Source organism: Erinaceus europaeus, chromosome 2, assembly GCF_950295315.1.
Source record: "Erinaceus europaeus chromosome 2, mEriEur2.1, whole genome shotgun sequence".
Lineage (NCBI taxonomy): Eukaryota > Metazoa > Chordata > Mammalia > Eulipotyphla > Erinaceidae > Erinaceus > Erinaceus europaeus.
The window spans coordinates 110,217,593-110,245,061 of NC_080163.1; the positions used below are offsets into that span (position 1 = coordinate 110,217,593).

Below are 27,469 nucleotides of genomic sequence, written 5' to 3' on the forward strand. Positions count from 1 at the left end.
CATGTCACAATGCACAAGGATCTGGGTTCGAGCCCCCGGTCCCCACCTGCAAGGGGAAAGCTTCACAAGTGGTGAAGTAGAGCTGCAGGTGTCTGTCTCTCTCCCTATCAACCCCTTCCCTCTCAATTTCTGCCTGTCTCTATCCAATAAACAAATAAAGACAATAAAAAAAAGGACAAAGAAAAAAAACTTTTGCCTCATTTAATAATTAGTTTGGTTAATAATGCATGAATGGGTGTTCTTTATAGTACACAGGGCACAACCAGAATTGTGAGTTGCACGAATCTGAAAGACAACATGAAATGACACTCACAGAGAAACTGAATTGCCTGCACTCTGTAAGACAGTCTGTGCTGTACTTGCTCGTGGGTAGTTTTCACAGTGGAATCTAGTTGATGTTATTTAAGGAGTTGGTAACATCTTGGGGGTGGGGTGGGAGAGTGACTAAATTATTCCTGGACAAAATCATTGGAAATCTAGAATCTGATATTTTTGTCCCTGACTATTTTTTTCCACACACACAAAGATCTTCAGTCATTAATATGTTTGACTTTCAGCCATATTAAACTGTAAACTCTATTGGACTCAAACTTTTAAGGTTTCACTGACTGTTCTTAACTCAACATTCTTGTTAAAATCTAAAGTGACTGGGAGTTGGGCGGTAGCGCAGTGGGTTAAGCACACATGGCAAGAAGCGCAAGGACCAGCCTAAGTATCCAGGTTTGAGCCCCCCCCCCAGCTCCCCACCTGCAGGGGAGTTGCTTCACAAGCGGTGAAGCAGGTCTGCAGGTGTCTATCTTTCTCTCCCCCTCTCTGTCTTCCCTTCCTCTCTCCATTTCTCTCTGTCCTATCCAACAATGATGACGACAACAACCGCAATAATAACTACCACAATAAAAAAACAAGGGCAACCAAAGGGAAAATAAATAATAAATAAATATAAATTTAAAAATCTAAAGTGACTAAAAAAAAAAGTTTAAATATTAAAAAAAAATCCATACGAAATAATTTCTGTAGGTTCTACTGGGGAACATAGTTTGCTTGGTGTTTAAAATCTCAGTGTAGAAATTGTGTAAATGTGGAATCAGCACAGGTCCTTTGCATTTTTCTTGCTCACTTGATATAGGAAGGATCCACAGACTGTTTCACAGACAAATATGACGGATCCATTTGTTCTTGTCCCTTTGAGAAAGGCTGGGCCTTGTGACAGGCAGTCTCTGTGCCCCTTGATTAGCGCTGGTATGGTTCTGGGACCTGAGACCTGACCTCAGGCTCCTCTGTGTGACTACCAGCACCTTTTGATTTAAGAAGCTGCTTCTGAGGCAGGAGCTGCTATTTTTCCTAAATGCAAATTGCTAAATAAACTCTTTTGCGCTCTCAAAAAAAAAAAAAAATAGATAACATGAAATGACAAAGATTGTAAATAGAGCTTCGAGATCTCACACGACCAAATGTGCTTTATCCCCTTTCTTCAGCTGTTTAAATTCATATCTTAGATGAAGATAAACAAAAATGAAAATTGTAATATTAAAACCCTGTAAAATGATACTTGCATATTAACAAGCTGGCATAGAAGTAAGAAAAAGAGAGCATGGGACAGGGGTAGATAGCATAATGGTTATGCAAAGAGACTCTCCTGTCTAAGGCTCCAGAGTCCCAGGCTCAATCCCCTACACCACCATAAACCAGAGCTAAGCAGTGCTCTAGTAAAAAGAAAGAAGAAAGAGAGAGAGAGAGAGAGAGAAAGGAAGGAAGGAAGGAAGGGTATACGGGCCTGGTTGAGCGCACCTGTTACAGTGCACAGGGACAGGGGATCAAGCCCCTAGTCCCCACCTGCAGGGGGAAAGCTTCACAAGTGGTGAAGCAGGGCTGCAGGTGTCTCTCTGTCTCTCTCCCTCTCTCTCCCTCCCTTCCCTCTCAGTTTCTGACTGTCTCTATCCAATAAACAAATCGAGATAATTAAAAAATTTTAAAAAGATCAAGTATGAATTGTTCTGATGAAAGAACACTGAAGAGCCTAACCCTAATCCTTTTATTCTTTGCTTGTTTTGTTAATATAGTGCTAAATTCCTAGCAAAAAAGCATGTTCACTAGCCATTACAGCTTTTGCTGTTATTGAATTTAGCCTTATGTTAAATACTAAAAAATTAAGCTCCCAAATTCATATATCTAAGCCAAAAAAAAAATTGAAACACTGTTACTTCCATGATAAAATATTAAATAATAAACTACTTTAACATCTGGGCATAACTGGACACTGAATCACTTGAAATAAACAGCACAATGGTCTGTCTACCCAGCAGACTTTGTACCTAAGGCACCAGAGGTCCCACATTCAAACCCCAGCAATATAATAAACCATGGCTGAGCAGTACTCTGGTAAAAATAATAATAATAACAATAATAATAAATAAGCAAAGCAGCAGAATTTAATGTACACTGATAACTTATTACAAATTTCAGCATTTCCCTCAAAAGACAGTGATGTGATTCCAATCTTCAGAGTCAGTACAGTAACTCATTCTCATTTCTTTTTTATTTGTAATTCACCTCTTTTTTTTAACTTTTATTTATTATTGGGTAGAGACAGAGAAATTAAGAAGGGAAGGGGAGATAGAGAAGGAGAGGCAGAGAGACACACCTGCAGCCCTATTTCACCACTCATGAAGCCATGAAGCTTTCCCCCTGCAGGTGGGGATCATGAGCTTGAACCTTGGTCCTTACGCATTATAATATATGCACTAAAGCAGATGAACCACTGCCTGCCCCCTCACTATTTGTAAAGGGTGATTTTTTTTTAAAGATTGTATTTATTTATTAATGAGAAAGATAAGAGAGAGAAAGAACCAGACATCACTCTGGCACATGTGCTGCCAGGGATTGAACTCAGAACCTCATGCTTGAGAGTCCAAAGTTTTATCACTGTGCCACCTCCCGGACCACTGTAAAGGATGATTTTTGAGGTACTTCCTGCACTAGTACAAGAGAAATAATTATGACTAAAAGGCTATTTGTCATAATTACACACTGTTACTTAATACATTAATTTTCCCAGCAGTGGTAATTGGTCAAATAGTGTGGTTCTTTTCAAAATTATTGGAAAGGAATATGGTTTTTGCAGAAGTTTTTTAAAAACAATTTCTAGATATCAGTTAAAAAAATCACTGGCCTGGGCAGGGGAGATAGCAGAATGGTTATGCAAACAGACTCCCAAACCTGAGGCTCATAGGCCCCAGGTTCAATCCTCCACACCACCATAAGCCAGAGCTGAATAGTGCTCTGGTGGAAGGAAGGAAGGAAGGAAGGAAGGAAGGAAGGAAGGAAGGAAGGAAGGAAGGAAGGAAGGAAGGAAATCACTGGCCTTCAAATTCCACTATGTTGTATTCCATAACAACATTTATATGTATATAAAGGACTACTTCGGGAGACCAGAGGTAGCGCAGCAGGTTAAGCGCAGGTGGCGCAAAGAACAAGAACAAGAAGGATCCTGGTTTGAGCCCCTGGCTCCCCACCTGCAGGGGAGTCACTTCACAAGCGGTGAAGCAGGTCTGCAGGTGTCTATCTTTCTCTCCCCCTCTATCTTCCCCTCCTTTCTCCTTTCTCTCTGTCCTATCCAACAATGAAGACAGACAACAATAAAACAAGAGCAACAAAAAGAGAATAAAGTTTTTGTTTTTATTTCTTTAAAAAAAGGACTACTTTGTGCTGAAAGAGAAACTGAACTAATTTTGATGATCTGTGACAGTCACTGGAAAAAGAAGGCTATGGGCATTCAGGAAATGTAAGGTTAGGTAAGATGACACTAAATGAATGAGGAGGCAGTTTACCACAAAGAATGCATTTCTATTTATAGGGCAATGGGTCTATGTGTAAACCTTAATTTAAAGTAAGTTCAGCCAAAAGAACAGCAAACATCCATTTCATAGCCGAAATGATTGTACTATGTGTACCTCCAAACTCTGATGCAGACAATCATTACAATCTAATTAATGACCACTGATAAGTGGAAAAGACAGGTACTTGCCCCTCAAGAACTGAAACCTATGGCAGAGAGGGGAAGAGAAAGATCTCAGTTACGTGGTGGCTGGTCAACTATCTCTTTAGCAAATGACATTTCCAAGATTTTTTGTTTGGGGGGGGGGCTTAAGAATATGCTGAAATCATCCTTTCAGAATCAAATTCTAGATGCTTTGGGTTTTTAATCATTGTAATGATAATAAGGTCTAGATGAATTTCAATAAGGACTGCCTGAACACTTAAAAACAGAAGCTTTGGGAAATTTGCAGAGTTCATTTAAGCTCTTTTCACTGATCAGAGTAAAGCACCAACTAGCCAGGCAAATACTGAAGACCTGAAACATGGGCCAGTTGAGAACTGCTCTTAATCAAGTTCTTAGGAAAATAGCTCTCCTATGTTACCTGACAGTCTTCCAAGGAGTAATCACCAACTCCAGAAGAGGTTAACTCCCAGAGAAAAAATAAACCAACTACCAAGACAAATCAACAAAGCAGATGTCTACGGACTGATCAGTACCTCAAGATATACAAAAGACAAAAAAGAGAGGGAAATGGGAAAACAACTAACTCCAGTGTGCACTTTAAGCAATACTCGATTATGAAGAGAAACTGCAAACAAACAAACACGTTTAGTGATTCTGGCGTTTACAGAAAGATTGTGATTCCTTTAGAGTCTGACCAATGGAGAAGCCATCTGCTGAGATGAGGGGAATATCCTCAATGGCATAACCTTTTACAGAGTGTTCTCAAATAAATGATCCCATTTAAAGTAAGTCGACCTGTCACACAGTCTGCTACTGAAGTCTGAAAGCTAACATCCAGCTCACATCCTCTTCTAACTGGAGCTGGGGTTCTCCCCCCACCTCTCCTTTGCGATGATGTCCTATGGACCCGGTTTATCTGCTTTTTCTACCCTCCCTGAACAGAAAGAATGTCTGAAAGATACAATTTCACAAGAATCTTGGCACTTCAACTATTTATTGTTAAGATGACGAATAGGAGAACTTGAAGCAAAAACAAAACAGAAAACACAACTTTTTCAACAGCCACCACCAATAGCTGAGTGGAGAGGGGCACCCCCTTCTCTCTCACCCAAGTTCACCCAGAGTTATTTACAACTTTTAGGTCCGTCCAGGCTCCTGGAATATCACGTGAAAACACACACACACAAAAAAAAAAAAAAAAAAAGGATTTTTTTTTTTTTGCATTCGAGTGGCTTTCTCGGGAGGAGGTACCTCAAGTGTCCTGCCATTTTTTTTTCCAGACGCGGAGCAAAGCGAGTGCAGAGTTGGGGGTGACAGAGGGAGGGCTGGGAGGAGGGGGTCTCCGCGTGCGGCGCGAGTCCCGGGAGCCGAGCTGTGGGCGGGGCGCTCTGACAGCTGATGGGGCGGCCCGGCGGGGGTGCCCGGGGGGAGGGGTGCTGGGGCGCCCTCCTGCAAAGGGCTGGAGGCGACCGGGCGAAGGGCGGCGGGGCGGGGAGGCGAGGGCGGAAGGGGCAGCGAGAGGGGCAGCGAGAGGGAACGCGGGAAGGGACGCGGGAGGGGACGCGGGAGGGAAAGCGGGGTAGGGGGTGGGGGTGGGGGTGGGGGGTGTCCCGGCGCGAGGCGACCCGGGTTCAGGGAGTGTGGACGCGGACCCCACACGACGGCAGCAGCGCAGAGAAGGGCGCGCCGGGCAGGCACCTGCCGAGGGCACCACGGCGGCCCCGACGGGCTCAGCTCTCACCTCTCCGGTTCATGGGCCGGACTCTGACGGCCACTTTCACTTTGGAGTCGCCCATACTGTCGCCGCCGCGGCTCCGGTTCGGCTTCCGTCTGCCCGCGGCCACCGGGCGGGCGGGATACTCTCTGGGACTAACCGGGAGGGCGGGAGGGGCGTGGCCACGGGGAAGGCGTGGTCCCGCAGGGGCGGGGCAATGGGGTTCTCTGGTCGCGCCCCGCTGCATGCTGGGATTCGTAGTCCCGTGGGGGTCCACAGGCTCAGGGTGAGTGGAAGAGCTCTAAGGTCTTCTGGTGTTTTGAAGCGCTCCATTGCTTCTATCTACTATCTTCGCTCCCCTCTCCCCAACATCTTTTTTAAAATGTATTCATTTTACTGAATAGAAACAACTTGAGGGGCGGCTGGGAGGTAGTGCAGCGGGTTAAGCGCACATGGCTCAAGGGCCGGCATACGGATCTGGGTTCGAGCCCCCCAGCCCCCACCTGCAGGGGAGACGTTTCACAAGTGGTGAAGCAGGTCTGCAGGTGTCTATCTTTCTCTCCTCCTCTCAGTCTCCTCCTCCTCTCTCAATTTCTGTGTCCTATCCAACAACGACAGCAATAACAACAATAATAACAAAAACGATAAACAATGGCAAGAAAATGGAAAAATAAAAATAAATAAATAAATGAGTAAAAGACTTCAGGGGTAAATTTTCATACCTTCATATGTGTACATGACACCAAACACACCACCAAAGTTCCAGGGCTATTACTCTTCTGTCTCACTACCCCTCTCCTCCCCTGTTGTGAATAAACTGAAGCCTCACCAGAAAATAGAATTTGAATAAATGGCATGGGAGATACCCCCATGATCTCTTCAGATTAATTTCCTACCAATATCTTGGTGTTTGATACTGGGCTCAAATAAATGATGTCCTTTGCTAGAGTCACTCTACAGTCCTCATTTGATGAAACCATCTTTCAAAGTCAGTTAAAAACTTACAGGCACGGGGGCTGGGCGGTAACACCAGCGGGTTAAGCGCACATGGTGCAAAGCACAAGGACCCGCATAAGGATCCCGGTTCCAGCCCCCCACTCCCCACTGGCAGGGGGGTCGCTTCACGGGCAGTGAAGCAGGTCTGCAGGTGTTTTATCTTTCTGTCTCTCCTCCTCTCTAGGATTTCTCTGTCCTATCCAACAACAGTAGCAATGACAACAACAATAATAACGACAACAGGGATAGCAACAAAATGGGGAAAATGGACTCCAGGAGCAGTGGATTCGTAGTGCAGGCATCGAGCCCCAGCAATAACCCTAGAGGCAAAAAAAAAAAAAAAAAAAAGATTTTATTTGTTTATTAATACAAAAGATAGGAGAGAAAGAACCAGCCATCACTATGATACATGTACTGCTGGGGATTGAAATCAAGACCTCATAAATCAGAGTTCAATGTTTATCCACTGTACCACCTCCTGGACCACCTATTTGTCTTTCTACCTTTGTCTTAGTTATTCATATATGGGTAGAGGCCACCAGACCACCACTCAGCTCTGGCATGTGATAGTCCAGAGGATCAAACCCAGGACCCCAATCATGCAAATACTGTGCTTTAACCTACTGCACTAGTTCCCCATCATACTACATGGATACAAGTAGAGTGGTCAGAAAGATTGAAAATACCTTTAACCACACTGGAGGAAGTTTCGGTGTTGTATTGTCTCCCCCACCCCCACCCCACCCTACCCTACCCCCTGTCCCTGCTTCTCCCTTTCTATCTGAAAAAGCTAGCCCTGCAGGAGCTCTAGGAATAACAGACAAACCACACCTTTAAGAGGAATGTTATAATTACCACAACATGAATGATCCTTGAAAAAGATGATACTAAGTGAAATAAGTCATATATACCATATGATTATATTCACATGGTGATTAGAGGAGGGAAATTCATAGATAGGAAGTAGAAAGGAGAGATGCACAAGGACCCATGTTCAAGCCCCTTGTCACCACCTTTAGGGGTGAAGCTTCAATCTCCACCTCCCCTTTCAATTTTTCTTTGTCAGGAAGAAAAGAAAGGAAGGAAGGAAGGAAGGAAGGAAGGAAGGAAGGAAGGAAGGAAGGAAGGAAGGAAGGAAGGAAGGAAGAAAGAAAGAAAGAAAGAAAGAAAGAGATGGGGGGGTCGGGCGGTGGCGCAGTGGGTTAAGCGCATGTGGCGCAAAGCGCAGGGACCGGAGTAAGGATCCCGGTTCGAGCCCCCGGCTCTCCACCTGCAGGGGAGTCGCTTCACAGGCGGTGAAGCAGGTCTGCAGGTGTCTATCTTTCTCTCCCCTTCTCTGTCTTCCCCTCCTCTCTCCATTTCTCTCTGTCCTATCCAACAACGAATTACGTCAACAAGGGCAATAATAATAACCACAACGAAGCTACAACAAGGGCAACAAAAGGGGGAAAAAAAAAATGGCCTCCAGGAGCGGTGGATTCATGGTGCAGGCACCGAGCCCAGCAATAACCCTGGAGGAGGAAAAAAAAAGAGAGAAAGAGAGAAAGGAAAGAAGGAAGAGGACAAGAGAGAAAAACATAAAGAGAAAAGAAGGGAAAAGAGGAAAGAATTAGAGAGGTTCCCAGAGTTAGGAGAAGGGACCGATAAGGAGTTAGTGTTACATGTAATTAGTTTCGGTTTGTAAAGATAAAAATGCTTTGGGGGTTCACAGTCAACAATATGTATACCCCTTTCCCATATTAGGGAGCTACTCTCTTCCCTGATTCAGCTTTCTGTTCCTTCTCCAACCATGACATCATCTCTCCAGACAATAATTTGGATCCACCTGCATATCAGGAAAAAAAGGGAAGAAAGAAAAATAGTATAGCTATAGGCCCTTTGGAATATAATTAAAATACACCTACTAGCTATCTACATAATGGAGACACCCCCAACTCTTCATCTGCACTATTCCAACCTTTAGGTTCTATTCCAACCTTTAGGTTCACGATTAGTCAACAATTTGGCTTTGTATGTTAACTCTATTTTCAGCCACTAGGTTCCAGATGCTAGCATGATGCCGACCAGACTTCCCTGGACAGACAACCCCACCAATGTGTCCTAGAGCTCTGATTCCCCAGAACCCCACCTCTCTAGGGAAATAGAGAGGCAGGCTGGGAGTATGGATCGACCTGTTAATGCCCATGTTCAGTGGGGAAGCAATTACAGAAGCCAGACCTTCCACCTTCTGCATCCCACAATGACCTTGGGTCCATGCACCCAGAGGGATAGAGAATGGGAAAGCTATCAGGGGAGGGAATAGGATATGGAGTTCTGGTGGTGGGAATTGTGTGGAGTTGTACCCCTCTTATCCTATGGTTTTGTCAGTGTTTCCTTTTTATAAACAAAATAAATAAATAAATAAATAATGTTTTGGAGATGAGTGGTGGAGATAAGCACAGTACTGAGAGTGTACTTCATGCATGTGTATGTAAAATGATTAAAACGAGAAGTTTTTGAAATATATATTTGCCACAGGAGAAAAAAAAATAAAGAAAGCTGGGGGAATAGAAAAAAAAGTAAAGGAATGAAAAGAAAATACTACCTCAGCATGTTGAAGAGAAATTTTCTTTTGGGGCACTTTCTTTGAGGTTTCTGGAGGGTCTCCTCAGCAGGAAAAGACACCTGCAGACCTGCCTCACCACTTGTGAAGTTACTCCCCTGAAGATTTTACCGTTGACTGTAAACCATTAGTCCCCCTAATTTTTTTTTTTTAATGGAGCCGGGTGCTGGCGCATCTGGTTGAGCACACACTTCACAGTGCACAAGGACCTGGGTTCAAGACCCTGGTCCCCATCTGCAAGGAGAAAGCTTTGCAAGTGGTGAAGCAGTGTTGTAGGTGTCTCTCTGTCTCTTTCCCTTTCTCCCCCTTCCCTCTTGATTTTTGGCTGTCTCTATCAAATGAAAAAAAAAAACATAGTGGAAAAATATTAAATTAAAAAAAACTTTTATCTGTTGCCATATCATCATCTCCCACGTAGTGCCAGAATTTGAACCTGGATCCCACAGAAAACATTGTGTTAGGTATATCTCTGGGTTCCCTCAGAAATAATGAAGTAAATTCTTTCAGAGATAATGCACACAACCATTACTATGCACTGTCACTGTCATTCTTTAGAAAAATAAAAGCAAGTCAACAAGGAAATGCTTTTAATATCAAAAACATTTGCTCAGTAAAAAGCTTCACTGCAGTTCTTTTGCCCTTAGTTAGCTTTGAAGACATCTGACAAGGCCCCCAGACTGAGCATCAGAGTTGGATACCACAGCTTAGACATATCTTCTAATGACCACTTAGCCACACTTGGGTTGTAACTCACCAGGGCTTGCAGGGTGCCAAGCTCCCAGGCCCATTGCTTTCAATCTCCATTATAACTCGCTCACTTTTGTTTTGAAAAGGCATGTTCTGAAGATCGTTTGAATCCAGCTCTTTTTGGCAAGGGGGGCTGGGAGGACTATGCAGTTTGCAGTTTCTATGGGAACACTGTATTTAAATGTAAACTCAAATTACAGAGCAAAGGAGGTCCCTGGGGAGTGGAAGGGAGGGATGGGGGATGAATAGGCAAAAGGTGAGAACTTTTTCTTTCTTTTTATTATTATTACTTTTTTCTGTTTCTTTACTGGGAAATTAATGTTTTACATTCGACAGTGAATACAATAGTTTGTACATGCATAACATTTCCCAGTTTTCCATATAACAATACAACCCCCACTAGGTCCTTTATCATCCTTTTTGGACCTGTGTTCTCCCCCCCCAAAAAAAAAAAAAAAAAAAAAAAACAGAGTCTTTTACTTTGGTGCAATATGCCAATTCAAGTTCAGGTTCTGCTTGTGTTTTCTCTTCTGATCTTGTTTTTCAACTTCTGCCTGAGAGTGAGATCATCCCATATTCATCCTTCTGTTTCTGACTTATTTCATTTAACATGAATTTTTTAAGGTCCATCCAAGATTGGCTGAAAATGGTAAAGTCACAATTTTTTATATCTGAGTAGTATTCCATTGTGTATATATACCACAACTTGCTTGGCCTTTTTGAAAAATTTTTTTAAAATTATCTTTATTTATTAGAGACAGCCAGAAATCAAGAGGGAAGGGGGTGATAGAGAGGGAAAGAGACAGAGAGACACCTGCAATCCTGCTTCACCTCTTATGAAGCTTTCCCTGTAGATGGGGACCAGGGGCTTGAACCCAGGTCCTTGTGCACTATAATGTGTGTGCTTAACCAGCTGTGCCACCATCTGGCCCCTTTCTTTCTTTTTTTAAGTTCATATTTAAAAATTTTTTTTTTAATCTTTTTATTTACTGGGTAGAGACAGCCAGAAATCGAGAGGGAAGGAGGAAGATAAGGAGAAAGACAGATAGACACCTGCAGCACTGCTTCACCACTTGCAAAGCTTCCCCCCTGCAAGTGGGTACTGGGGACTCAAACCTGGGTCCTCAAGCATTGTAACACATGTGCTCAACCAGGCTCGCCACCACCTGTGAGAACTTTTCTCCAGAGTTATCATAGCATTTCAGTTCACCTGGAAATATTTGACTGAAAGCAAGGGGTAGTAGTTTCCCAAGAGACTGGCCAAGGGAAAACCCATGGGCTTCTTTACTCCCTCTCTTGATATGTCTGTCTCCTCCCCCCACTTTCAGCTTGTGCAATAAAGGTGAGGAGAGAAGATTCCCAGTAAACTGTGCTCAGATCAGAAACACCTGTCTGTTCCTTGGAAAACCTTTCTAAAATAGAGGAGAGAGGAAGGACTGGGATGAGTTACAATCAGCAGACTCAAGCTTGGATGTTTCCACACCAGGTGAAGCCAGAGAGCAGCAAGCAGCTGTAGCCCAACAAGAGATGGAAATCCTGTTTTCTCTCTTTCCTCCGACTAGAGGATAAAGAGAGATAAAGAACTGATAAGGCACTCACTGAGACTTTCATTTTTCCCCCTTTATTGGGAGGATTAATAGTTCATAATCGACAGTAAAATATAGTAGTTGGTACATGTGTAATATTTCTCAGTTTTCCACATAGTACTGTAACTCCCCACGTAGGTCCTCCTCCACTATGTTCCAGGACCTGAACACCCTCCTCCTCCCACCCACCCCCACTGTCCCCTGCCCCCCCTTCAGGAGCAAGCTTCACTAGAGGTGAAACAGGTCTGCCAATACTGCTTGTGTTGTCTCTCCCCCCCCCCCCCCTTTTTGCCAATGCACTGCTCAGCTCTGGCTTCTGTTGGTATGGGGGATTGAATCTGGGACCCGGGAGCCTCAGGCATGAGAACTGGTTTGCATAACCATTATGTTATCTCCCCCACCCCAGATGTCAGCTGTCTCTTTCTCTTTTGCCTCCAGGGTTATAGTTGCAGCTGGTGCTTATACTATAAATCCCAGAGGCCATTTTTCCTTTTTTTTTGTTTTGTTTTGTTTTTACTGGATAGGATAGAGAGAAATTGAGAGGGGATGGGGAGATAGAGAGGGAGAGAGAAAGATGGATACCTGCAGACCTGCTTTACCACTTTTTTAAAAAGATATTATTTATTTATTCCCTTTAGTTGCCCTTGTTGTATATTGTTGTAGTTATTATTGTTGTTGTCACTGAAGTCGTAGTTGTTGGATAGGACAGAGAGAAATGGAGGGAGGAGGGGAAGACAGAGAGGGAGAGAAAGACACCTGCAGACATGCTTCACCACCTGTGAAGTGACTCCCTTGCAGGTGGGGAGCCGGGGGCTCGAACCGGGATCCTTAGGCTAGTCCTTGCGCTTTGCACCACGTGTGCTTAACCTGCTGCACTACCGCCCGACTCACTTGCTTAGCACTTCTTAAGCATCCCCGTTGCAGGAGGGGAGCAAGGGCTCAAACCCGTTAATGCATGATGATATGTGCACTTAACCATGTGCACCACAGCCTGGCTCACCTCTTTCTTTTTTAGAAAGAAGATCTTTGTTTTTAAAAATTATATATTCTATTTATTGGCTAGAAACAGAGAGAAATTGAGAAGGAAAGGGAAGATAGAGAGGGAGAGAAGAAGACAACTGTAGCACTGCTTCACCACTACAGGTGGGGACTGGGGGGATTGAACCTAGGTCCTTGTGCATGGTAACATGTGTGCTTAATCGGATATGTCATCACCTGGTCTCTCTCTCTTTCTCTCTCTCTCATTCTATCTATTTTATCTAATAAAAAAAGAAAGAAAGAAAGAAAAGAAAAGAAAAAGAAAAAAGTGGGACCAGGCAGTGGCACATCCAGTTAAGTGCACACATTACAGTGCATAAGGACTGAGTTCAAACCCCTGGTCCCCACCTGCAGGGGGAAAGATTCACAAGTGGTGAAGCAGGGCTGCTGGTGTCTCTGTCTCTCTTCCTCTCAATTTCCACCCTCCCTTCTCCTCCCTCTCTGTCTCAATCCAATAATAAATTTAAAAAAATATATTAAGAGAAAGAAAGGAAGGAAGACATAAAGGAAAAGAAAGAAGGGGGTGAGGATAATAGCATAATGGTTATACAAAGAGACTCTCATGCTTGAGGCTCCAAAATACCAGGTTCAATCCCCCACACCACCCTAAGCCAGAGCTAAGCAAGGGTCTGGTAAAAGTGAAATAAAAAGCTTTAAAGAAAAAGAAAGAAAGAAGGAAAGAAGGAAATGGCCTTATAAAGTGGTGGATTTGTCATGCAGAAACCAGGCTCCAGTTATATAACCTTAATAGCAAAAATAAATCTCATTTTCTTTCTTTCTTCTTTTTTTAAAGATTTTATTTATTTATTTTATTTTAAAAATATTTTATTTATTTATTAATGAGAAACATAGGAGGAGAGAGAAAGAGCCAGACATTACTCTGGTACATGTGCAGCTGGGGATCAAACTAAGGACCTCATGCTTGAGAGTCCAAAGCTTTATCACTGCATCACCTCCTGGACCACAATAAATCTCATTTTCATAATTCTTTCTTTCTCTCTCTCTCTCTTTTTAACCAGAGCACTGCTTATGGAGGTGCAACAGACTGAACCTGGGACTTTGGAGCCTCAGGCATGAGAGTCTTTGCATAAACATTATGCTATCTACCCCCCACCCATTTACATAATTCTTTTCTATTTTCTTTTATTTTATTTTTGCCTCCAGGGTTATCTCTGGGACTTGGTGCCTGCACTACAAGTCCACTGCTCCTAGATACCATTTTCCCCATTTTGTTGCCCTTGTTGTTGTTATTATAGTTATTGTTGCCATTACTGTTATTGTTGTTGGATAGGAGAGAGAAATTGAGAGAAGAGGGGAAGACAGAGAGGGGGAGAGAAGGATAGACACCTGCAGATATGCTTCACTGCTTGTAAAGAGACTCCCTACATAATTTGAAAGGGTAGGAGAGATAGAGAGGGAGAGAGACAAAGAGGCACTTGCAACACTGGCTTCAACACTTACAAAGCTTTCCTCCTGTAGGTGAGGAGCCAGGGGCTCAAACTGGGATCTTTCCGTTGGTCCTTGTGCTCTGTGCCATGTGCGCTTAACCCACTGTGCTACCACACCACCCCCTCTTTCTTTTTCTTTCTTTCTTTCTTTCTTTCTTTCTTTCTTTCTTTCTTTCTTTCTTTCTTTTTTAGATTTATTTATTCATTTATGGGGGGGCACCAGAGCATAACTCAGGCATATTCCATCCCAGAAATGAACACAAGACTTCCTGTTTGAGAATGCAGCATTTGTTATGTGCCAGGCACTGTGCTGGTGGTACTCTGTATAAATTATCTTATAATTATCTGTATAAATTATGCTTACAACAGATCTCATGAGGATGGTGCTGTTATTACAATTTTTGACAGAGAAGCAGCTGAGATTTAATGGAGGCAACTTAACATGCATACCGGCCTGAGTAAGAGATCACAGAATGCAAAATCCCAGGTCTGTGCTTACCCCGTTTGCTCTTGTCTAGACTGTCAATCCATCATCCTACCGAAACTTGCTGTATCTGGTGGGCTGCCTTCACTGGTAATCCTCATCAGCTACCAACCAACATGCCACTCCCAGATCTTGCCATGATCCAGGACTTCTCTGCCTATGAAATGTACTAACTCTCATCTGTAATCTCAATCACAGTCAATCTGACTTACTTTCCTACTCCCAAATGCCAGCACAGGGATTTTAAGACTCCAGTTCCTCAACTCAACCCTCTTTCCACACACATAAGCTTATATATAATATAATATATATATAATTTATAATATATAATATTATATATAGGTAATTTCCTTTTTTTCTTTTTAATTTCTTTATTGGGGAATTAATGTTTTACATTCAACAGTAAATACAATAGTTTGTACATGCATAACATTCCCCAGTTTCCCATATAACAATACAACCCCCACTAGGTCCTCTGTCATCCTTCTTGGACCTGTATTCTCCCCACCCACCCACCCCAGAGTCTTTTACTTTGGTGCGATACGCCAATTCCATTTCAGGTTCTACTTACATCTCTATCCTAAATCACTCTCTTGGTCATGTGGTCAGCACCACTCATTGCTTGCTAATCCCTGAATATAGGTAATTTCCTTTTTCTTGGGCTGCTATTTTTGGCCAGGAGCCCAGGAAGAGGAAGTCATCTTTTCCTACACACTGCTGACCTCACAAGTCTGTTACCTTTGATCTTAGTGTGACCCTGGCAAACGCTAGAAGAAGAAGTGTGACCCTCAGGAGCACTTCAAGTTTTTATCTATTTTTTATTATCATTATTTATTTATTGGATAGAGACCATCATAATTTGAAAGGGTAGGGGAGATAGAGAGGGAGAGAGACAAAGAGACACTTGAAACACTGGCTTCAACGCTTAACAAAGCTTTCCCCCCGTAGGTGGGGAGCCAGGGCTCGAACTTGGGTCCTTGCACATTGTAATATGTGCACTCAACCAGGCGTGCAACCAAACCCAGGAGCACTTCAAGTTAGTTTATTTGTTTATTTCCCCTGATCATCTTTTATTTCCCCAGATCATCTTTTCTCATCGCTCCAGGGACCTTTGCCATCTTCCCTGTTCTCTTAAGTCTTCACCAAACACAGCCAGCCACTGCAACATGGCTGCCCAACTCATTATGGTCACACATCCAACACAGCTACTCTCAGAACAGGTCTCTACATCACTGCAGAAACCAAGGCTCAGGGAGTCTGGTGGTAGCGCAGCAGGTTAAGTACAGGTGGTGTGAAGTGCAAGGACCAGAGTAAGGATCCCGGTTCCAGCCCCTGGATCCCCACCTCCAGGGGGATCGCTTAACAGGCGGTGAAGCAGGTCTGCAGGTGTCTCTCTGTCCTATCTAACAACGACGACATCAATAACAGCAACAGTAATAACTACATCAACAATAAAAAAGGCAACAAAAGGGAAAATAAATAAGTAAATAAATATTAAAAAAAAAACTCAGCTTTCTGGTGAGAACTACCCAAAATTCTTATGCCCATGATTTCATTTCATTTCATTTTTTTTTTTTTGCCTCCGGGGTTATTGCTGGTACTTGATGCTGGCACTGCAAATCCACTGCTCCTGGAGGCTATTTTGGAGGCTATTTTCCCCCCTATTTTTGTTGCTCTTGTTGCTTTTGTTGTTGTTGTTATTGTTATTGATGCTATTGTTATTGGATAGGACAGAGAGAAATGGAGAGAGGAATGGAAGACAGAGAAGGAGAGAGAAAGATAGACACCTGCAAGCCTGCTTCACCGCCTGTGAAGCTACTCTCCTACAGGTGGGGAACCGGGGGCTCCAATCCGGATCCTTATGCTAGTCTTTGAGGTTTGCACCACCTGTACTTAACTCGCTGTGCTACCGCCCCACCCCCATGATTTCATTTCTAACCATACTCAGCACCAACTTCCCTCTAGCTTCAGCAGTAGGTGAGCGTCTTCAGTTCCATAGTAATGTCCTACTTGTCATTCCTATGTAATCAACTCAGCCTGTCTTTCTCCACTGGTCCCTTCCCATAGCTGAGAATCTTCCATGGAGAAAATAAGAGCAAAAAGAAATATTTGGGGCTGAACAGTAGCACACCCAATACAGTGTACACATGCTCAAGGACTGGGGTTCAAGTTTTTAGTCCCCACAAGCAGAGGGGAGGCTTCATGAGCAATGAAGCAGTATTGCAGCTGTCTCCCTTTCTCTTCCTTTCTAGCTTTCCCTTCCCTCTCAATTTCTCTCTGTCTCTATCAAAATAAATAAATAAATATAAATGGTAAGGGGTCAGGTTGTGGCACACCTGGTTGAGTGCTGGTGTTACAATGTGCAAGGACATGGATTCAAGTCCCCAACACCACCTGCAGGGGGAAAGCTTTATGAGTGGTAAAGCAGGGCTGCAGGTGTCTTTCTGTCTGTCTCCCTCTCTGTCTCCCTCTTCCCTCTTGATTTCTGACTATCTCTATCTAAAACATAAATAAAGATAATAAAAAAGTAAAATAAATAAATGGCAACAAGGAACTATGGATTTGTTGTACAGACACCAAGCTCCAGCATTCATTCTGGTGGCAATTAAAAAAAAAAAAAAGGAAAAGAAAACTTAGAGAGGGGGAAGGGAGAGGGAGAGAGAGAGGACTTTACCTTAGCACTTGAACCTCTTGGAGTTACCATGCTCTCTGCCTTCTCCATAGTCTAACCCACCACCCACCCACCAGTAACCTACACTCACTGTCTTTCCTTCATCACCTGTCAATAGTCAAACATTTTTTTTTTTGTCATTAGTCAAACATTAATTAAGCTTTTCTTTCACTGGCATTCAGTCAGCCAGTAAAACCTTAACGACAAAGTATACCGTTGACATTCAAATTGCACCTTTCAGTTCACAATGAACCTTGATTTCTCTGTTATTGGTATGTTTTATCTTTTGTTTTCACTCTGCCCTTGAGCTGTTGAATCCCTTGATTTTGTTTCTTTAATTAATTAATTAATTAAAATTATTATTATTATTTTGCCTCCAGGGTTGTCACTGGGATCTGCACCACGAATCCACTGCTCCTCGAGGCCATTTTCCCATTTTGTTTCCCTTGTTGTTGAGCTTGTTGTAGTTATTATTGTTGTCACAGCTGTTGTTATTGTTGGATAAGACAGAGACAAATCGAGAGAGAAGGGGGAGACAGAGGAGAGAAAGATAGACACTTGCACACCTGCTTCACCACTTGCCAAGTGATCCTCCTGCAGGTGGGGAGCTGGGGGCCTGAAATGAGATTCTTACACTGGTCCTTGTGCTTTGCGCCATGTGCGCTTAACCCACTTGTGCCACTGCCCAGTTCCCTTATTCATTTATTTTATGTTAACCAGAACACTGCTCAGCACTGGCTTATGGTGATGTTGGAGATTGAATCTGGGACCTTAGAACCTAAGATGTGGAAGATTTTTGTATAACCACTATGATTTATCCCCAGAAGATTTATTTCACAAGCTAAAGAGAAGGAGAGAAGAGTAGGAGCAAGAGAGTGAGAGCAAGAAAGAGAACCAAAGCGCAGGTGGCGCAAAGCACAAGGACCGGCAGAAGGATCCCGGTTCGAACCCCGGCTCCCCACCTGCAGGGGAGTCGCTTCACAGGCGGTGAAGCGGGTCTGCAGGTGTCTGTCTTTCTCTCCCCCTCTCTGTCTTCCCCTCCTCTCTCCATTTCTCTCTGTCCTATCCAACAACGACAACAACAATAATAACTACAACTTGATGCTTTATTCACTGCGCCACCTCCCGGACCACATCCCTTACTTTTTATGACAGACATCACTCTATTTTTCTATGCTTAAATTAATAAATGATCCTGTGGTCCAGGAGGTGGCGCAGTGGCTAAGGCACTAGACTCTCAAGCATGAGGTCCTGAGTTCAATCCCTGGCAGCACATGTACCAGAGTGATGTCTGGTTCTTTCTCTCTCTCCCTATCTTTCTCATAAATAAATAAATAAAGATCTTTTTTTTAAAAAAAAAAAAAGAAGGTAAATGATCCTAGTTAACAGTACCCTTACATTATGCTTGGCACTAGGGCCTTTGGTGCCTGGGATTAAAGATATATACATATATTAAAATCTAAGAACTGTTCTTAAGTTTTTTTTTTAATTTAATATTTATTTCTTTTTGTTGCCCTTGTAGTTGTTATTGCTGTTGTTATTGATGTCATCATTGTTGGATAGGACAGAGAGAAATGGAGAGAGAAGGGGAAGACAGAGAGGGGGGGAGAAAGACAGACACCTGCAGACCTGCTTCACCGCTTGTAAAGTGACTCCCCTGCAGGTGGGGAGCCGGGGGCTTGAACCGGGATTCTTATGCTGGTCCTTGTGCTTTGCGCCACATGCGCTTAACCTGCTGCACTACCTCCCGACTCCCCTGTTCTTAAGTTCTAAGAAGAAACAAACATAAGCGCACATGGCGCAAAGCTCAAGGATCCCGGTTCGAGCCCCTGGCTTCCCACCTGCACAGGAGTCGCTTCACAAGTGATGAAGCAGGTCTGCAGGTGTCTATCTTTCTCTCCCCCCCTCTGTCTTCCCCACCTCTCACCATTTCTCTCTGTCCTATCCAACAACAATGAAATCAATAGAAACAACAATAATAACTACAACAACAACAATAATAATAATAAACCAGCAGGCAGTTTGCATCAAAGGGGCAACCTTACAAAAATGTTCAGTGGGTTCCTTGATGTCCAAAGCCTGTTTCTTGTACTTGTTCGTTTATCCCCACTGCCAAGATTCTATTCAAAGACTTCAGCCATTTTTGCTTTCACAGTTTCTGTATGGCCACTTCCACAAAGCTACCTTTGAACGGAAAGTATATATCTATACTTTGTATGAAATTCATTTTGAGGTTCACAGAATTGGGTTTCCCCAGAAAAGATAATTACAAACCCTGTGGGTTTAGGAGGATGAATGGAATTTCAGTCTGTGTGTGTGTGTGTGTGCGCGCTTCGGAGAATGAACTCATAACCTCTGCATGCAGATATGGCTAAGTAGACTTCATCTGACAATTTTCTAATTTCTTTTTTTTTTAATAGACAGAGAGACAGAGATAGAGATAGAGAGAGAGAGAGAGACAGAGTGAGAGGGAGAGAGAGAGAGAGGTGAGAGGCACAGGAACAGCTCCACCATTCATGGAACTGCACCATCCAAAGCTGATATGGTGCGTATAGTGCTGGTGCTGGAGCCTTCTCCTTATACATCATAAAGCACATGCTCTTTATGGTGAACTATCTCCTGTCCCCGGGGTTTCATTATAAATTAATAAGATGTTATAACTAGAAGGTGGTTCAGTAGCTAAAGAGTAAGACTTGCATGGATGAGGCATTAGTACCACTGTGCTGAACCCACAGCCCCCCTCCCCTCCTTGAAATAAATAAAATAAATCTTATGGAGACTGGAGCTTATGCATGAATTCACTACTCTTTCATTCAGATAGAGAAACAGAGAGAGGGAAAGACATCACAACACTAAAGTCTCCCCCACTCCACCCCCAAGTTATATATAGCACCTCCCATATGGTGCTGGGGCTTGAAGTGGGCTACAAGGTATGCCTTACTCAGTAAGCTATTTCTTGGGCCTGAAGAGAGAGACTTAGATGTTAGGAAGAGTCCTACTGGGAGAGGAAGGTGGTGTCCAGGCAAGCTCCTCTTTCCCTGGAGTCTCTTTTGGAAAGAGGAAGATTCTTGCTTGTTTCACAGAGCAATGTGTACCGTGTAAACTCCAGTATTCATATATTACGTTACTTTGCATTCATTTTCTCTCGTGTAGTAAACTTCTTAAACTAATGTTTATTTGACCTCTGTTAAGGGGAAGCTCAGAAAGAGTATTTTAAATGGAGCTTTCTTTCATAGGGAAGAAGTCTATCTCTGAGGCCACTATGGTCACAGTGTGGGGACTAGGGAAAGACCACAAGTCAAGTCACAAGCACAGATTTGAGATGACAAGATCTTGCTCCTAGAGAGTCCTCTCTTCAGAAGAACCTCATAACCCTGGGTTTCACTTTGTGGGGGAAGGTCTCTTCCCTTTTTAGCCCACCGCCATTACCCTTGGTGTAGTGTCTGTCTGCCTACACTCTTGCTACAGTTGACACTCTCCAGAAGGCTTCCTGCCAACTAAAACCTAACCTTTCTGTGGCTGGGGAGGTGAGCACAGGCTTTCCAAGCATGAAGTCCTAAGTTTGATCCCTGGATGGGTGAATAGTACTCTAGTTCTCTAGGTGGCCAGGTGCTGGTGCACTTGGTTGAACACACACATTACCATTTGCAAGGACCTGGGTTCACACCCCTGCTTCCCACCTGCAAAGTAGAGGCTTCACGAGTCGTGAAGTGCTATAGGTGTCTCTCTTTTCCTCTTCCTCTCTATCTTCTCCCAATTTCTATCTATCTTATCAAAATTGGGAGGGAAAAAAAAAACATCCAGGAGTAGTGTATTTGTTGTGCATGTGCAGGCACTGAGCCATAATAATAACCCTGTTGGCAATAAAATAAATAAATAAACAAACGAAGAATAGCCCAGAAGGTGGCACAGTGGATAAAGGCTTGGGCACTCAATCATGAGATCCAAATTCAATCCCTAGCACTGCATATTCTGCTTACCTCTCCCTCCCTCCCCCCGTTCAGTGCTTGTTCTATGAATCCACTGCTCCTGTGGCCATTTTTTTTTCTTTTTGATAGGACAAAGAGAAATTGAGAGGGGAGGGAAGCTTGAGAGGGAGAGAAACAGAGAGACACTTGCAGAGACACTTGTGGGGGAAAATCTCTTCCCTGACATAACCCACCACAGCTTCTGCAGGTGGGGAACTGGGGTCTGTAACCCGGATCCTTGTACTTCCTACCCAGTGTGTCACTGCCCGGCCCCCTACCCCCTGCTTCTTTTTCTTTTTTTCTCTCTCTCTCTCTCTCTCTAATTAATAAGTATTTTTTGAAAAGTAAGTGGGGTCAGGTGGTGGCGCACCGGGTTAAGTGCACACACCACAGTGCACAGGACTCGGGTTCAAGCCTCTGGTCCCCACCTACAGGGTGAAAGCTTCACGAGTGGTGAAGCAGGGCTGCAGGTGTCTCTCTGTCTCTCTCCCTCTCTATCTTCTCTTCCCCTCTCATTTTCTCTCTGTCTCTATCCAATAATAAAAATTTTTTTAAATTAAAAAGAAAAATAGGTAAGTAAAAAAATAAATAAATAAAGTAAAATCTAACCTTCCAAGCCTCCTTTTCTCCATAAAGTTATTCTCCACTAATCTGATAAGAATTAGTGTTTCTAGAAATTTCTCAAGTTCTGTACCATGTTAAATTTAGGTTCTAAGTTGAATTAAGTGATATACATAGTGTTTGTCTTCTCCCGTTAGAATAAGGAATTCTCAAGAGCAGGAATGATGTCTTTTCACTTTGGGGTTGCTCAAAGACTATATCTACTAGGTGACTGAATTTTTGAGTTTTCAGTGAAATGGCTTCTTGGTGGAAAACAAAGAAACAAAGAGGGGGAAGTTAGAGTTATTTTGGGCCTGGGAGGTAGCACAATGGATAAAGTGTTGGACTCTCAAGCATGAGGTCTCAAGTCTGATATCTAACACTACTTTGCCCTGAGGAAACTTAAATCCTTTCTTCCTTATCTCTTCCTCTTTCAATTAATTTTTTTTCAATTTTAAAGATAAGACAGTGGGCAGGGGTAGATAGCATAATGGTTATGAAAGCAGACTCTCATGCCTAAGGCTCCAAAGTCCCAGGTTCACTCCCTCTGCACCACTATAGACAGGCAAAGAGAGATCATAGCACTTCAGTGTGGCAGGGGCCAGGGCCAAATCTGGGTCACTCACATGACAAAGCAGCATGTCATACAAATGTGCTACTTTGTCAGTTTCCTTCCTTCCTGCTTGCCTGTCCTCTGTTTCCTGCCTACCTTTCTTGTTTATTTGTTTATTTATTTATATGTATTTATTAATGAGACAGAGAACCAGAGTCCTGCTCTAGCATATGGATTGTCAGAATTTGAACCCAGAACCTTGTGCCCAGTGCTTTAACTACTGCATCACCTCCCAAGTCCAAACTTAAGTTCTTTCTAGTCTTGCAAAGTCCACTGTTATAAATATTTTTAAAATATATACTCTTTTATCCCCTTTTGTTGCCCCTTTTTTATTGTTGTTGGGTAGGACAGAGAGAAATGGAGAGAGGAGGGGAAACCAAAGAGGGGGAGAGAAAGATAGATACCTGAAGACCTGTGTCACTGCTTATAAAGCGACTCTGCAGCAGATGGGGAGCTGGGGCTTGAACTGGGATCCTTATGGAGGTCCTTATGCTTTTGCGCCACTTGCTCTTAACCTGCTGTGCTACCGCCCCGACTCCCTCACTGCTATAATTCTATTTCTGCCACAAATTTTTAAGTCCTTTCAAAATATACAGATTCACATAAAACTGTCCTGAAATGTTCACTATCTACAAAATAAGCTTTCTCCTCTGTTGAAAAGCATCTCTAAAGAACATCAATAATGAATCTATGATGTGCCTAGTTCATCTCTATAAATCATGTAGGGATGGAGGTCAGTAGAGAGTATTCTTCAGTACTGTTTGAGGCTGACTATAAATTCATGCCCCATTAGTGAGCACAAAAGACCTTGATAAAATATTCAGAGGCTGTCCCACAAATGCATTGGCTGCCTGGAGGACCGGCACCCCGGGGAGTAGAATCTTTAGCTCTAAGGTGGCAGCAGTCTACTACCTTCCGCTCACAGGTTTCTAAGGCTCATCAGCAATTCTGACTGAGAATTTAAAGGGATTTTTTTGAAACCACTGGAGAAAGGGTGAGACAAGCCAAAAACTATTTTGCCTTGGGCTCTGAGCTGAAGGAGAAGCCACAGACTTTCTTTTCCTCTTGGAAAAAAAAAAAAAATCTCAGAGAGAGCTCAAATAAAGTTAGAATTCGAAGAAATTTCCCAGGAATATACCTGGGAGTATACTTTTCCTTTTATACTTTGATTTTTTTTTCAATCATTGTTTTTGTTTGTTTGTTTGTTTGTTTTTAACCAAAGCCCTGCTCAGCTCTGGTTTATGGTGATATAGGGGATTGAATTTGGGACTTCGGAGCCTCAGGCAGGAGAGTCTCTTTGCATAACCATTATGCTGTCTCCCTGCCTTAGGTCAAATATAAATCAATCTAACCACTATTTGATTGCATATGTAACCAATGCTAGGCACTTGCCTGATAAACAATTTTAAAAAGTGAGACATACTTTACATTTCTAGAAGTTTCCAATTTATTTAGAGATAATCTTGTTGTTAAAATGGAACAAAATGTGCTGCTCAGAAACTGGCATAGTGGATAAATCATTGGACTCTCAAGCTTAAGGTCCTGAATTTGATCCCTAGTTTGAATTGTACTAGAGTAATACTCTGGCCTTTTTTTTTTTTTTTCTCAACACCAGGGTTATCATTGGGTCTCAGTACCCACACAATAAATCCCCTCTCCTGGTGGCTCTTTCTTTCTTTTTACAAGACAGAGATAAATTTAGAGGGATGGGGAGATGCAGAGAGGGAGAGAAAGCACCTGCAGACCTCCTTCATCACTCATGAAGGGTTCCCCTGCAGGTATGGAGCAGTGGCTTGAACATGAGTCCTTTCTCATGGTGATATATGCACTTAAACGGGTTTGCCACTGCCCAGCCCCCCTTTGCTTCTCTCTTTTTCATAAATAAATCAGTAGAGCTGAGGGGCCTGGCAGTGGTTCATCCAGTAAAATGCACATCATACAAAGTGCAAAGGACCTCAGTTTGAGTTCCCACCTGAAAGGGGGAAACTTCATCAGCAGTGAGGTAGGGCTGCAGGTATTTCTTCTCCTCTCTGTTTCCCCTCTCTTCCCAATTTCTGTCTCTATCCAAAAACCAAACACAAACAAATGCAACAAAATAAAAATAAGATGGAAAGAAGTGCCCCTAGGATTCCTCCATGGACGCTGGGTGGGGAATTAAGGTCCTATTTTCCTAGGCAGATTGTCACAGATTGCAGCTAAAAGGGGCCTGGGGTGGAGGTCTCATCCAGGTTAATCAGAAAGAATGACAATTCTAGGTCCCTTCTTTTTTTTTTTTTTTTTTTTACTGACTCCAGTTCAGGTCCCTGTGGGTCTCCAGGCTGATTGGCTCATTACCATGTGGTTCAGTTTACAGAGCAGAGCCTTGTCCACCCCTCCCCCCCTCTAGGTCCCTTCTATTCAAATCTAGGTGTCCCTTGGGAGGACATAACAGGCTAGGGATGCCAAAATCCTGCTGCCCCTAGAGAGAAAAGAAGTGCAGAGAAAGCAGCCCAGAGTTAGCAGGCATGGACATGTGGTTTCAATCTCCTAGACACTGGGCACAAAGTGGTTAAAGAAGGGCTCATATAGCTACAGCCAAACTCCAGAATAGGAAATATCAGAGAGTTCATTTTTCTATGCCATCAAGGGAGGCTTTTTCAGCTGGGACCCAGTCTGGAAGCTATTCCAGCCACTAGGGACCCATGAACGTTAAAGTCCTCCCTGTGCCACAGCCTGACTCAGAGGCAGCTGCGTGGGTCCTGCACATTCCACCTTTTTTTTTGGGGGGGGCAAATTGGGGGGTAGGGGCAAAACCTCTTTAGAGACAGTCATGGGCCCTGGAAAAATGCTCAATGTTACAGCATAAAACTTGAATGTATGAGACCCCAGAAGCTCCAGGTCCAATCCCCAGCACCATCATATGTCAGAGCTGAGCAGTGCTTTGATCTCTTATAAATAATTAATTTTGGGCCAGATCACTGCTCAGCTGTGGCTTTTGGTAGTGCCAGAGTTTGAATGGGGGTGTCTCTGGGGGCTCAGGTATACAGGTCTGATGTAGTACCAATGGTGCTGATATCTCTCTAGTCCTTCAAAAATAATTAATTTTTAAAAATATGCTTATTTTCATTTATTTTATGAGAGAGCAAGAAATAATAAGAAAAGATAGGGAAGGGAAAAAGGAAAGGGAACAAAAGCCAGATTATCAAGCTATCAATCTGGCATATGTAGTGCCAGGGAATGAGTTCAGGGCCTCATACCTGTACATCCAGAATTCTACCATGGAACCATCTCTCAGGTTGCCAAAATAAACAACTTTTAAAACAGTAAAAAAAAAAACGATGAATCATCAGGTGCTGATACAAATTCCAGATGAATTAAATGTTGGCATGTCAAAACGAAAAGTAAGAGAACAATGGAAGTGAATATTTAGTTCATCTCAAGCAAAGAAAAATGCCACCTATTAATAACACTTGTCCAGAGTTCGTGAAGGGGGGTTGGGGCTTAAACCTGAGCTATGCAACATCAGAACCTAGCATTGAACCCTGTTCAGAGCTGCTTCTTTAAGGAAAAAGTTAAGGATGGGGAGAAAGCATAATGGATAATGGTTATGCAAAAGACTTTTATGTCTGAGCCTCTGAGGTCTCAGATTCAATCTCCTACAACACTAAACTAAACATGAAAGAAAGAAAGAAAGAAAGAAAGAAAGAAAGAAAGAAAGAAAGAAAAGAAAAGAAAAAAATTCAATTGGGGGCCAGGCAGAAGCACAGCAAGTTAAGCAGACATGGTGCAAAGCTCAAGGACCCGCATAAGGAAGCCGGTTCAAGTCCCGGCTCCCCATCAGCAGAGGAGTCGCTTCACAGGTGGTGAAGCAGGTCTGCATATGTCTTTCTCTCCTCCTCTCTGTCTTCACCCCCTCTCTCCATTTCTCTCTGTCTTATCCGATAGCAATAACAAAAACACCTAGAATTGCCAAGACCATCTTAAGGAAAAGAAACAGAAATGGAGGCATCACACTCCCAGACCTTAAACTATATTATAAAGCCATCATCATCAAAACAGCATGGTACTGGAACAAAAATAGGCACACAGACCAGTGGAACAGAATTGAAAGCCCAGAAATAAATCCCCACACCTATGGACATCTAATCTTTGATAAGGGGGCCCAAAGGATTAAATGGAAAAAGGAGGCTCTCTTCAATAGATGGTGCTGGGGAAACTGGGTTGTAACATGCAGAAGAATGAAATTGAACCACTTTATCTCACCAGAAACAAAATCAATTCCAAATGGATCAAAGACCTAGATGTCAGACCAGAAACAATCAAATACTTAGAGGAAAACATTGGTAAAACACTTTCCCACCTACACCTCAAGGACATCTTTGATGAATCAAACCCAATTGCAAGGAAGACTAAAGCAGAAACAAACCAATGGGACTACATCAAATTGAAAAGCTTCTGCACAGCCAAAGAAACTATTAAACAAACAAAGAGACCCCTCACAGAATGGGAGAAGATCTTCACATGCCATACATCAGACAAGAAACTAATCACCAAAATATATAAAGAGCTCAGCAAACTTAGCACCAAAAAAGCAAATGACCCCATCCAAAAATGGGCAGAGGATATGAACAAAACATTCACCTCAGAGGAGATCCAAAAGGCTAACAAACATATGAAAAACTGCTCTAGGGCACTGATTGTCAGAGAAATGCAAATTAAGACAACACTAAGATACCACCTCACTCCTGTAAGAATGGTATACATCAAAAAGGACAGCAGCAACAAATGCTGGAGAGGTTGTGGGGACAGAGGAACCCTTTTACATTGCTGGTGGGAATGTAAATTGGTACAGCCTCTGTGGAGAGCAGTTTGGAAAACTCTCAGAAGGCTAGACATGGACCTTCCATATGATCCAGTAATTCCTCTCCTGGGGTTATACCCCAAGGACTCGATAACACCCAACCAAAAAGAGGTGTGAACTCCTATGTTCATAGCAGCACAATTCATAATAGCTAAAACCTGG

At 43.0% G+C, this 27,469-nt stretch overlaps 1 protein-coding gene across 2 annotated transcripts in view; it reads right to left on the reverse strand.

Annotated features, from left to right (window-relative positions):
• Positions 1 to 5,885, reverse strand: part of KIF13B (kinesin family member 13B) — a 240,868-nt gene extending 234,983 nt beyond the window's left edge. For both annotated transcript variants that reach the window (XM_060184901.1, XM_060184902.1), the window contains exon 1: positions 5,742 to 5,885. In XM_060184901.1, the coding sequence (XP_060040884.1) occupies positions 5,742 to 5,796 (55 nt within the window). In that variant the 5' untranslated portion in view covers positions 5,797 to 5,885. The remainder of the gene's footprint in view (positions 1 to 5,741) is intronic.
• Positions 5,886 to 27,469: the final 21,584 nt, after the last annotated feature.